Raw genomic sequence first — 13,575 nt, forward strand, 5'->3', positions numbered from 1 at the left:
CCTGCAGTTTCAGTTGGATGTGGTACAGTTTTGCACATCCTGCCCTAAATTGTTGAGTATTTGCTATACTGTGGAAGAGTTTTCATTCCAATCTAATGATGCTTTAAATGATTTCTGTGTAAAATTTTATAAAACCCTTCTCAAACCAAAGCATCCAGCAAGTAGGCACCAGTGAGCTGAAACTTTCACTGCTCTTATTTTGTAGCTGTTGCTGATTGTTTATTAGATGTTTTAGTTCTAATGTATTGCTTTGTGTGGGGGTAATACCACTCATGAACCTGCTTATTGCGAAGGGAGCTGACATTTTTCCAGTCTTTTTCATCCTGTCTTTTTTTTTTTGTACTCTTCATGCTTTGTGGCTCTTTCTAAACAATTTTTCCATCTCTGAGCTTACTCTTGAAATATTGTCTTTATTACCTTTGATGGGATTTTCATGGTTTATTTTAACCATTAATTTTGCTTTTAAATTGTTCAAGTGTTAGTTTGCATTTATACTTGCTTGGACTCTTCCTGAATAAATTTAATTTCTTCTTGCTTGGTAGCTATTAAAACAGGCCACTTTTCAACCAGTTTTAAGATTAATGTTTTCTCTTCTGTAAGCTTTTTCATTTTGCACTGCCGAGTATGTGTATGCTGTAATAGCTTCAACTGCAGTTGAATTAGGTATAAAGGAGGTAGCTTTACTACTCGTACCAGAAATATAGAATTTACGAGCTTGTCCAAGTTCCACAGTTTTTGTAACCTGTTCTGAATTTTGTGGTTTTATCTTTATGCTTCTAGGAGTGTATGTTAATAACCTAACTAATGTAAAGCTTTGGTGGAAAGTTTGTGTCCAGCTGCACTAGGAGCAGATGCTTCAGTTTGGGTGTTTTCATAATTTTGGAAATGGGCTTTTTGCTTTTCTCCAACCTCCAGTCAATTGCTTCATTTTAAATGGATAAGTAGTTGAGCTGAGCTATTTAAATAACCTGAAATGAAGAAGCTGTTCTTTCTGTACATGTGGAAGGGATTACCTGCATTGAAATTTGTTGCCATGTTTCAGCAATCCCTCATTCCAAATACTTTAATAACTACCTTCTATTATTTATCTAGTTTATCTTTCAGACCTTGAATGTTGTTTTTATTATGATTTAAACTTCAATACATTAATCTTAAGATTTCATATTACAATTTTACATGATTTTTATTTTTTTTCTTTTGAAATACTGTCTTCAGGTGCATTGTAGCTAGAGATACAGAAATGTATTTAATCCCACATTTTTTTTCCACACAGAAGGCCACCTTCCTGTAGCTTCACCTGCTACAGACACATTCTTGCTTAGTTTACCGAGTCAAGTACCTGGTCATGTCCAAACCTTGGGGAACCCTCTGGTCCAAGGGTTCTCTCTGTTCTCTTACTTGTTATTCTCATTCAGATCATTCTGCTTCTTTATTTAGGTTTTTAGTAGTACTAAAAGGAGGCCATGTCCTCCAGACATTCTTTGAGATGGGGTTGTTCAGCAGAAACAAGATGGATTTTTGAGGACTAAGGGTAGGAAAAAAGGTTTTCTTTGAATGTTTTCATTTTTTTCTACTTCTGAATTAAAATCATTCTTGAATGTTTATATAAACATAATTTTTGCTTTAAAAGTCTTCATTAACAGAATCTAGAAACTCATGGAAATGGTTAATATGGTTCTGACTAAAAATGTCTTGCTTTTAGTATTCCTTCAGTGTTAAATTAGGGAGATCAGTGGTTTTAAAAACTTCCAACATGTAGATCTTCTAGAAAAACTTCTGAGTGAGGTGTGGACCCCTGTACAGCAGATAGAGACCTCTTCTCAGTAGACTTGCTCTTCTGAAGGTGTGTGATTTCGCATGTGCTGCAAACTGTTAACTCTGCAGTTGTGAAAACAAATAGACTTGCCAATATTAATGCTTGCCTGGCCATTTGATCAGCTGGATCAGGATCAGGTTACTGGTCCAGCTGAAACTAACCCTCTTCCCTACCTCCTCCTGCTTCCCCTTGCCTCCCCACATCCCTCTGATCTGATTGTCAGCTGAAAATTCACAATGTTACCCTAATTTTAGTACAGGCACAAAGGAGGGGAGAGGAACACTCATGGTGGAAATGCTCAGAGCAGGGCAATGATGATGGGTGGAGGACAAACCTCAGCTTGCCTCTTACAGGCTCTGTCATAGTTTGACAGAGGCTGCTTTGTAGGTCACTCTCCCTTTCTTTCATGAACCTACAAGTAGCCCATAGATTGCAAGAGTTTTTTGGATGTCAGCTCAAAAGCCATTGAAAGGCACTCAACCTGGATATGAAGAGGTGTCTTTTTCTGTTCTAGATAGGGGGAATGGTTGCAGTTGTGAAAATACACAATAAAAAGTGTTGTAGGTAGCCGTTTCTATTTTTCACTCGTAAACTTTTTTTTTTCTGAAAAGCTTTCACATTTATTAAATAACCTGTATTCTAGAATTGAAGGGTTCCAGGAAATAAAATGGAAATCTATTGAAAAAATGAAGCAGATCTTCTCATGCAAAAAAATATGTTTTTCTACCTGAATGAGTTGGGAAGAATTTATTCTTTTGAAAAAGTCTAGATGTTGGTGTTCTTTATATTCTTAATGGCTATTATTGATGTAAGCATAGTTTATTGAAAAAAAAACCCCAGAGGGTTCTTTTAAGCCAACTCTGTCCCATTTTGAGCTATCAGTAAGGTTAACACACGAGGTCCTTAATGAAATGTGAAGTCCTTAGTAAGGTAGTTAATGTGCTTTAATCGAAATACAGTTTTTCCCAGCTTCTTGTCATTTGAAGGCACAGGCAATACACTTACACTGGATTTTCAGGACACAGAGGTAGATGTTTAGCATGCAGCAGTACACAGTGTACTGACATTAATACAGTCTGCTGTATTATGCTGCGACCTGGAGTTGAGTCATGTTACCTTCTTCCCCCAGACAAGTGTATCAGGTCTTACCTCTTCCCACCAAGCAGGTAGTCAGTCCTTCCATAGAAGAGGGGCTAAGGGCATTTGCCAGGAAAATGTGGGTTGGGATGGGGAGGGGATAGGAGTTTGTGAGGATGTGTTGGTGCTGGAGAGAGTGCAATGTGTCATTCTGAAATCAGGACATAGCGCAGAGGCGTAAGGCAAGGTGTGGTCCCTAGTTTGAGCACGCTGATGAGAGCATTTCAGGTACTGAAAATTTGTACTAAGCATAAGGACAGTTTCAATCTTTTTTTTTTTCTTTTTTTTTTTTTTTTGGTGAAGATGCTATAGAGCAAAGTGGTGAACTTAAGAAAATTGAAATACGATTTGAAGGGATTTACTAGATTCTGGTCAGATGACATTATTGCGGTCATGGTAGAAAATTTGTTTGATCTAGTTACTAGAATATGAGCAAAACTAAAAATATCTCAAAGAGATTGTGAAGCCTTTTGATTTTTTTAATTGCTTAGTATGCCTAGGCCCAAAACGCATTAGGAAGAATACCTAGCTCTTACCTAACTTTCATCAATAGATTTTAAAGTAGATCTTTAATGTGATAAATTTGTAGAAGTTAATGTTTTAATCCATATTTTTTACTTTTGCAGAAACTGATACACAGGGGAGCAAGTGGCTTATCCAGAATCACTGGACAGACAGATAGAGAGGTTTTTTGGTGTATTTTATTGGTATGTTTGAAATGACATTATAGTTTAAACGCAGAAAAAGCAAGTTATTTGTTAACTGAATAGTTATCTGAGGGCAAAGATAAGTGATCAGCTTAACTAATTGGTACACTGGGGACACAATCACATTTTTTTCATGAATACAAGTTTTATTTTGGAAAGACAACTTTTATCTTTTTATACCATTGGGATAAAAATGTTTATTAAATGCATTAAATATCCCTGAGTATGTATTTTATTTCTTTTAATGGACAGCCCATTTCCACAAGAACTTTGCATGAACTGGTAGATCAGGGTAGATCAGTTTTTTTCACATGCACTTTTAAAATATTAAACCAGATTATTAATATTCTGGGACATCTGAGAAGATGTGTTGTTATTCACAAGATATGTTTTAAATTATGTTAGAAATAACTGGAGGACCTGGATTCAGTTTCTCCAAAGTTAGTAAAAATAAGATTGAGAGATGTCTGAAGTCATTGTTGTCTTTTCAGAGAGTCAAATGGAGAGGAAAAAGTTACTTTTAAATATCAGAAGCTAAGAATTAACTAAAGTTAAAAGCAGAGTTTTTTGAAAACCTGTAGCTGAAACAGATTTCTTGAAAATGTTTACTTTATAATTATTAAGTCAAAAGTAAATTTCAGGGTGTTTTGTGCTTGTTCTGTGGGGCAAAAAGAAAAACTAATTAAAGTAGTTTGTGTTTTTAACAAAATGCGGAGGAACAGGATCAATCAGTTGAAGATTGAATGTCATTGTGTCTTGATTTCATGTCTTGGACATGGGAAGAGGTCATAGAAAAGAGAAAAACATAGGTGCTGAAAGGTTTAAAACACTAGGTTGAAAACTCTCCTGTCTGACTTCTAAAGTTGTGGGAGCAATCACGCTAACTTTCTGGGTGTGGCAAAGAGTTAGTCAGAAGAAGGGTGTGACCCAGAAAATGTATGGCAAGGAGAGCGAGTTTGACCATGGTGGAAAACTCAAATATTCAGTTCTGCATAGCTGTGTTTTAGTACAGCTGAACCTGTGGCAAACCAGATGGAGTCTTTTTCAGAAATTGCAAGGTGTGGTTGTGGTTTGAATATTATGTCATCCCTTACTCAAAAACTCGATGAACTTGCATTCAGGTACTTGGAGATGATGGTGATAGAGATGGTTCGCACTCATCCTGTATTACCAAGACTGCTGGATTACGGTTATTTTGGGATGTTCAGGCCAGCAGTGTAGTGAGGAGTTCTTTGGATATTCTCTGGGCCAGGAGAGTCAACTTGAAAAAACAGAAGAAACAAAAAACCCCCACCCTCTCCCCTTCAGTATGCTAGGAGCAGTCTTTGTATTTTAACTTGAAAATTAATCAGCTATCGTACTTTAGCTAGCTGGTCCCTGTGATACACCTGAAGGCAAGCCCTCATTGGTGAGGACTCCTTTCGGATGTGTGTCCTTCAGTCATGCTGAAAGACTGTATCGGTATAGTCAACTTTCTTCCTAAGAAGATAGATTGAGAAGGAAGAAATCAGTTTTATTCATTGATTTCTAGTTTGTTTTCTTTCAAAACGTAAGGGCTTGTCTCTAAATGTTACAGATAAAGCTCTGTTAGTATCAAATTATTATTTCAAAATTTAGGGATGGATATGGAAGAGACTACAAGGTAATACTGTATATCCCTGTTTTTCTAGCTTGTTCATGAATGTGTGTATTATAATAAACATTTTTTCCATCTTTCTCCTTTTCATACGAAGTAGAGAAAAGGTAGAGATAAGTATGCAGCTATATTTATTTTATTGCTTTATTTACTTAGATTTTGTTTCTAGATTTGTTACTACCATCATTCAACTGCTTTCAGTGAAGGTGTGTTACCAGAGTTTGCCCCACTACCTCTGCAAGACTCTCGCTGTTGAATTTTAGCTCAACAGCTAATTTGCAGTATTCATTCAGCTGTCACATTCCATTTTAAACTTGAATCCAAAGGTAATGAAGACTATGTTTTGCCAGTCTAGACCACAGATGGTATGCTGTTAACTCCAGTTATTTCCTTGCTTGTTAGTGAGTATGCTTTCCCTAAGAAGCTGTGCTGGGTTCTGGTTGTTCTGGATCACAGCTGGAATTTGGTGGGTCTCTCGTTTCTGTTAGATCAATACAGTTGCGCTAAATTTTGCTTACTTCTTTGTACTTCCTGACACTAAGTAAACTTATTTTGATTCTTCGGTGCTTGCTTTTTCTTTGTGGCTTTGATATGCTTTCAGGCAATTTCTGACATGATTAAGATTTTATTAATTCGTATTCTCTGCATTTTCTCGGTATGTGAGCGCATTTGCTATGGTGCCAGTGTTTCATTAGGAGCTTTGAGTTCAGTGCATTGGTTCCCAGTTCTGCAATTGCATTATTAATTTCTTAATTTTCAAGTTTGATGCTTGTATCATACATTTCTCTTTCTAGTCCCATAACATTTTCATGATGTGTACTGTTAAGTAATAAATTTCTGGGTTGAAACTGAAGTACTATTTTTAATCATTAAAGGTATAAATGGTTTGAGACCCAGTTACTTCAGGGAGCAAGTTGAGTGCAGTGGAATCATTAGACCTCTTTTGCTATAAATGGGAGGAAGCAGTGGATAGACTGCTCTCTGTAAAGGCTTCTCAAATTGAAATTAATTTCTTTTCTTGTTCTAGCATATCCCAGTTTGGTTAATCTCTTGAGTGTAATGAAAGCTCCATCTCCATATTTTACTGTAGGTAGGTGAAAGTTCTGGATGGGAGTCTAGGTGTGATTGGGTTCCCTAGAGCTTGAATTTTTAAGATTATCTGTTAACTGGAAAATGGAGCTTGGATTCTTATTAGTATATTTAAAATTTCAGTGATTTCTCATTGTCACTACTTCAAGGTAAAACATTTTGTATGTTAGTGCATCTTCTGCAGCAGGTGTCCTAACTTAAGTTAGTCATTTGGGCTTGACTGTCTTAAAATTTAGACTTGCTTTGTACTTGCTAAGTTACTGTATAGAGTTAATATGCAGACAAATGAGGCTCAACTGAAAATAATATCCTGAACAAAGAATAACTTGAAGTCATTGCCCCTGTTAAGTAAACCCCTTCATTGCTAGTCTAATTCCTTAGGCAGCTGCACTGATGTGATCACATTGACGGTTAGCCTGTTTTTCTGGTTTTTGAAACTATTGGCCAGTATCTGTTCATCTGACAGTATTATTGATCTCAAAGACAATCAGCTTTTATAAACTTTGTGAATTTTGGTAACTCAGTAGCAGAAGGAGGCCTGAAGTAGCAGATTTTTTCTCCAGGTTAATTGCTAATATTTTGTTTTACTTGCCAGCTGAACACTTGGCATGCACATAGCTCAGAAGTAACTCTATCGTTGTATTGCCTTTGACCAATAAAGAGACAGGACAAATGGGGAATACTATCTAATTTTGAGATTTGGTACCAGAGGCAGGGAACTGGAGGAAATGCAGAGAAAGATGGTCATAGGAGACCTGTGAGGAGTTAGGATTTTTTTGCATGGGAAGGGGTAAAGGTGGAGTATAGAAACCTATGCATTACTAATTTCACTGCTCACAAAATAGCTTTAATGTTAGCCCTCGTAAACCTTTGTTACATGTTTGTTCCTCTCTCTTAGTTTCATTTTCTCTGTCTCGCCTAGCCGGTTTAAAACTGGTTCTGTGGCTTACCTTGAAACTCTGCTTCTATCCTGCACAGGGTAGCTCTTGTAGTTTCAGAAAGTAGTTACTAAAATTGACTTAGCAATGATGTATTTCGCTAAGTCCACAAATAAACCTGTGGCTGATTAAAGCAAAAAGTACATACACAAATGCTTTACGGTATTCAGAAGTGAATATGTACACTATTAAAATTTTGTGAAAAGTTGTAGTTGTGGAGTGTTATGGAAAACAGCTGGGTTGCTATGCAAGGTGCAGGTGTTTTGTGTTTAGGAATGGTGGTAGTTACCACTGCTACCACTTTGACTAAGTCTGTGTTTTAGATCCCGAATGCTGCTTCATCTAATTTAAAGTTTTAATTATGATCTCCTAGTATAGATATTATTTTGCATTATGTTGATGTACTTCCTGAAGAAGTGAAATGATGAGGAAGAAAAAAGTGTGGGTTTTGTTTTTTTACTAGAGTTAAATGAGTCCTAAGATTGAATCTTAATATAGACCTCTTTCCCTGAGTTTACCTTGATAGGCTAAAAATTATCAAAGTTAAAACTACTTTTAAAATGAGATGTGAACATGGGCTGGTAGCATTTAATACTAGTGGTTAGTATTTCTTAGTATTATCAAAAGTATATACAGGTATTTATAGTATAAATAAAATGATGTATAACATACTCAGTAAATACTATATCATAATGAATACCATATTTATTAATTTAGTAGTATTATAAGTATTTAATATTAATTAATATTTGTTAAAAATATTTATTGGGGGACAAAATGTTAAGGCGTGATGCAGACAACCTATTTCACTTGCAGCTTTCTGTTCCTGCAGACAGTGGTCCTGTCCTCACCTCACTTTTTTTTCTTGCATTATATTTTGTACTTGTTTGATCCCTCAGTGAAATGATTCCGCTCACTAACCAGGTAGGAAGCTAATCTAACGGAAGGAAAGTGAACTTTTGAAGTGTTAGTGAGCTGACTTGGTTTATGGGTGGGTCAGAGAAACATCAGAAGAAGGTCAGAGGAGGTTGGAGAGGTGCTGTGTAGCCAGGCAAGGGACTGCATGGGCCAGGCCCCAGGTTCAGTGGTGCTGAGCTGTCTTGTCAAACTGCACCAGTACGTTTGGATTTCTTTAGGCTTTGCCACTTTCTAAATACTGTGCTGTGATAGTCTGTCTTACTCTCTTAAGAAGACAACTTCTATTTTTTTATTTTCTTGAGTATGTGAGACGTCAGGATGTTGAATTATCTGGAGTACAAATCAGATCGTTGTTGTTAATAAGCCTGATGAACAAATGGGACTTCTGTGATCATCTCCTTGCATATAAGTAAAATTATGTTTTGTTCTTAGTTTAAGTGCTTACTGACAATTCCTGGACCTTAATATTTGGAAATTGTTTACTCTGTTTTGTTGCAAGAGAGGATATTTAGTTTTTTAATCAAGACTGTTTCCATGAGCTAAAATTTGTGGTTTGTAGAATCTAGATTTTTTTTTTTTTGTAGTTCATCTTAACAGAAGCAGATCCTCCAGAGTTTGCTATCTGTCCACTTCTTACGTACAGCTCTGAAGTCATCCCTTGCTACTACTTTGAGTTTCTGTCCATGTTACCTCTCATAAGTGCAACAGAAAAAAAATCCTCCGGTAGCGTTTAGGTGCTTCTTAAAGGTGTTAAGACTAATGTTGTTAGTGTGTATAATGCTGTTAATGAACACATTAGACAAAAAGTGCTGTAAAAGTCCACTTTCAGTTACTCCTAGCTGTGTGTTTGACAGTCTAAAGAAGAGAGCAATGTATTGCAAAACTCTTACAAGAAGGAGGAGCATAATGTGACTATTAAAGCATTTTAAAGACAAGACAATGTCAGTGGAATAAATTCATGCTGTGTTTCTAAGTATCTTATTTTCCTCAGTCCTTTATTCTCTTTATTGCACTATCAGTTCTTTTGCAAGTAGTGTATGAGTAGTAGTGTCATGTGTGATATACAAAATGCAGTGGGTTAGAGAAATAGAACACTTGTTAAGAAATAGAACGCTTGTTAAGAAATAAATGTAAAATATTATAGAAAAGTTTAATATTTAAAAATATTTGTGTAGTTTTCAGTAATGTTTTCAGAATAAACATTTTTAATATTTCACACAAGCTGGTTACTAAGAGTTTGTGAGAGGCTTCCTTTTACTAAGCTTAAGTTTCCTCTTTTTCTGTAAGGATATATACAAATGAGCCAATTAAGTATGGTCTGATGCTTTTTTTCTTTTCAGAAAGATGAAGGTAGTGATGCTAGTTTGAGTGATAGCCACGTATCTCCTCCCGCCAAACGTACCTCAAAACATGCTGATCCTGTGTGCAAAGACAAATCAAAATCACGCAGTACTGGGCAGCGAGAGGAATGGAGCATCTCAACTGGACAGTCCAGGTAACTTGGTGCCAAGAGAAAAATGAAGTCTTCCTGATTTTTCCTGTAATGTTAACCCACTTATGCTATTTCTGTAGTGAGCTGCAGCTCATGCTTAATAGGGTACTTTTGAAGCGTGTCATTTTCATACAGTTTTCTTGTAGTTTAAGACTCCAGGAACGTGGGTTACATCAATCCTCTCATCTCTGTGTTTCCTTTCTATGCAAATTTGTGCAAAAATGAAACGTAGTTTTATTTGAGATGCAGTCTGAATTCTGGATTCTTTATCCATCTAAATTTAGTGAATTAGGAAATCAGTATTATCATCTTTAGGGAATGGATAATGGTCAAGTTTCTTTCCATTGTTGTTTTCAGCCTCTCTTTCCTGTTTGGTTATAAGGACTCAAGTAAATTACAGTATTTTATCAAATACAGCCTCAATCCTGCCACATTTTTATTTGTTTCATTTTATAACTCTGATTAATAATATTCTACAAAGCATTCTTGTGTTCATAAGGTTCTTCACATGATTACAAGTGATTATGAGACAGTGTAGACAGTATGTTCCTGGGCCATGAACTTCCAGTTTATACTGATTCTTTTGTAGATACATCTTTCATATTTATGTACAAATCAAAATAGTTCTTGCAATGCTTTGTATATAAGAGTGACTGTAATTCATTACTGGACTGTCGTCTGCTAGGATGAAGTATATTTAAAAACTATACAAATCTTAAAATAGATCTCTTTGTTTGTTTTTCCCTTTAAAACCAGAATAAATTAAATATAGCATGTTATGTGCCATGATAATCTGGGAATGTATCAAAACTCATGTACCTTCTATTTCTTTTGTTTATAAGTGTAGACTTGTACTGTACCTATTAGAAATGCTAAGAAATAAAAAAATATTTAACGTGGCTGGGAGAATTTAGATCACTGTGTCAAATGAAATTTGGCCAGGATACTGAAACTCATGTTGTTACTCACGTAGCATCCACTGCGACATGTCTTTTCATCTGAGGTTTTTTGTTGTTGTTGTTTTCTGCCCAAGTCCAAAGTGCTGGGCCTAATAGCGATCTTGAGTTGCTAAGACTTTTCCTAGAAGTTTTGTTGCTTCTACTAGTTTATCCAAAGTGTTTTGAGTGATAATTGCCTTTGAAGAGCTATATCAAGTTTCTGTTCTGAAACTTAACAGGAGAGTTAATAGTAGGACATGGCATGAGGGAACATTGGAGGGATTAATAAAAGCAATGTTTAGATAATTTGGGGGATTCATATAATTGGTATTTGGCAGTTTTGTCCTCATTCCAGTGTTGGGCATGAAGCAGGCTCTTCAGAGGCTACGTGTTACAAAGGTTTTGAAGTTATAGTGTATTGTGTAACACTCTCTGTTTAAAGTTCTATTTTCACTGTGTAACTTTTGCTTGGCTAAGAAGTGTTAACATTATTTGTGTGTCTAATATAATTGTTTCCTAGGTTAACTTCTCAGCCTGGTTCTACACTACCAAATGGACGTAGCTTATGTAAGTGTATTACAGTGGATCTTTTTGTATCTGCTTTTACATTTAACAATTTTATGTCAATGATTTTCAGTTGCATATATTTATGATAACTTTACTGATTACTATGACCATTTTGACCAGAAAAGTTACTGTTTTGGCTCAGTTTTCTTCTGTCAACATCTTGGATGCTCTCTGTGCACATGGGGAACATTCTTAGATGAAATTCCATTTCTCTTCTCAATTCAGACCTCTTGGCCATGATCTTGATGTTTTCCTTAATTCCCAAATTTACTGTTAGGAACTAATTTTGGCCTTCCTTTCCCAGCTGGTCTCTTTAATTTACTTACTCCCCTTGCTCATTTAAAATTTGGCCTTCTGTGGTTCTTAACGTTACTTAAGTCTACTATTGCTTTAGAGAGACCTGCCTTGTCTGCAGCTCCTGCTACCTTGAATGATTTTCCTATATGCTTGTACCTTACAAACTTGCCATCTCATTGCATATCTCAGCTAAAACCACTTTGTGTTTCGTGCCCCTTTTTCATCAATTCTGTCTCGTTTAGTTCTGTGTTGACTCTATGTAAGTGTTAATCCATTAAGCATATTTGGTATTTTTATTATTTACTGTGGTGCCTAAGGAACAATCAGGAGTGGGATCTCTTTTTGTTTGGCACTGTACAGAGTAGCTGATACAGATTGGCTTGTGAAATCAATATGTTGTATCTGACTTTTTGATACTGTATTTGAAAGACTAAGAATTGAAACTGTGGGCCAAGTGTGCATTTTAGTATTGATGTTAACTTAAAAATATTGAATGGATATTTGAATGCCAAATTTTCATCATAAAATAAGATTATCGTATAAGGAAACAAGCTCGAGCCTGAAGAAATAGCTTGTAAAGCAACTTTGATAGGAATTAAAAAAATATTTCTTTAGTGAATACAAGGGTGCTCATACTGTGCTCTGTAACTTTTGGTTTATTGTCCTTGCTAAGTATTCTCTTATTAATTCTTGTTTATGAAAATGTTGTTTCCTGCATTTTGAAGTAGTAATACAAATTTCTCTTAGCTCTCAAAAGCCATCCCCTTCGGGGGGAAAAAAAGGGAGATGGGGACCATGCTTGCATAAACGGAGATATAGAAGTCAGAAAAAGTTGTCGGTCCAGGAAAAACAGATTTGAAACTTTGAATCAGAGTTTATTGTTTGATCAGCTAGTAAACAGGTATGTGGGGATACTTCAGTTGTATTCACAAAGCATCTTAATGACTTAAAAAAGTTAGTAAATCCTGTTTTCCAGTGCCATCTATGTGTTTTACTGTGGGAATGTATTAGCATTGAGGCAAGCTAGATTGTGGTTTGAGTTACGGGCTGGGTCCTGTGCTGTAACTGCCTATATTATTTACATGCTTTAGATGCAAAGCAACTTACCAGACTTTCATTGAGGAGTAAGCTGCTCTGTGTTTACACCCGGATAAAGCTGTGTAAATTGGCGGTTATTGCAGAGTGGCTGACATGCTGTAAATCCACACCCTAGTTTGTTAGTAGCCTGTTTATGTAGTGATACCCTAAATATGATGTAAATTGATTAGCAACAATACTTGGAAGCTTTCTAGATTTTGCTTGTATGATTTTTATCATAAAATATCAAAAGTTTGTAGCTTGCTTCTTTTTTTTTTTTTTTTTGTTTGTTTTTTACCATTTGTTAGTAATTCACATAGGGTGAGTGTCACTTCTTGACATTTACTGTGCAGACAAAGTAGGTCAGAGAGGGAGGCACGGTCTGGTCTGAGCATAGGAATGGGAGCCAGAAATACTTTTCTTGAAATACTATTTCTGTGTGGCCCTGGACAGGTCACTTAATGTATCTCAATTTTCCCACCTGTAAAATGGCTTTCAATAGTCACATCTGTGAGAGACTGCTTGTTCTAGTGCTTGGAATATGATTTAAACATAAACATTTAATTGCCAAGTATGATCTTTATTGTTAAATGTATTCTGTTGAATCTTTTATTAATTTAATTTTCTTTTTCAATTTACTCAGCATCAATTTACTTGGTATCAGTTTACAAATTTATATTGAGTTACATTTATTTTTCTAGTTGCAGTTGAATCTCCCTCTACTCATCAACAATAGGAAAAAGTCTACCATGAAGATTGTAATTTGATAAGATCATGGTACTGAAGTCTATATATGAACTTATACTGATAACAGTGTGTCCCATAATCATTGGAGGTTTTTAAGAACAAATGCCTGTCAGGAATGATTTAGGTATTGTGTAGTTTGTTCTTGCCTGGCAGAGCAGGTGGACTTTTCCAGGTCCCCTCCAACACTGTTTTCTTTGATAGCAAACTATAGCATGA

The 13,575-nt window shown here is 35.8% G+C and overlaps 1 protein-coding gene across 3 annotated transcripts in view; it reads left to right on the plus strand.

Moving 5' to 3' along the window:
* The window catches only part of ATAD2B (ATPase family AAA domain containing 2B), a 79,518-nt gene that overhangs the window by 5,709 nt on the left and 60,234 nt on the right, over positions 1–13,575 (plus strand). For all 3 annotated transcript variants that reach the window (XM_069805692.1, XM_069805693.1, XM_069805694.1), the window contains exons 2-4: positions 9,582–9,736; positions 11,192–11,238; positions 12,283–12,436. In XM_069805692.1, coding sequence (XP_069661793.1) covers positions 9,582–9,736; positions 11,192–11,238; positions 12,283–12,436 — 356 coding nt within the window. The remainder of the gene's footprint in view (positions 1–9,581; positions 9,737–11,191; positions 11,239–12,282; positions 12,437–13,575) is intronic.

The sequence above is a fragment of the Haliaeetus albicilla genome, chromosome 18 (genome assembly GCF_947461875.1).
Source record: "Haliaeetus albicilla chromosome 18, bHalAlb1.1, whole genome shotgun sequence".
NCBI classification, from domain to species: domain Eukaryota; kingdom Metazoa; phylum Chordata; class Aves; order Accipitriformes; family Accipitridae; genus Haliaeetus; species Haliaeetus albicilla.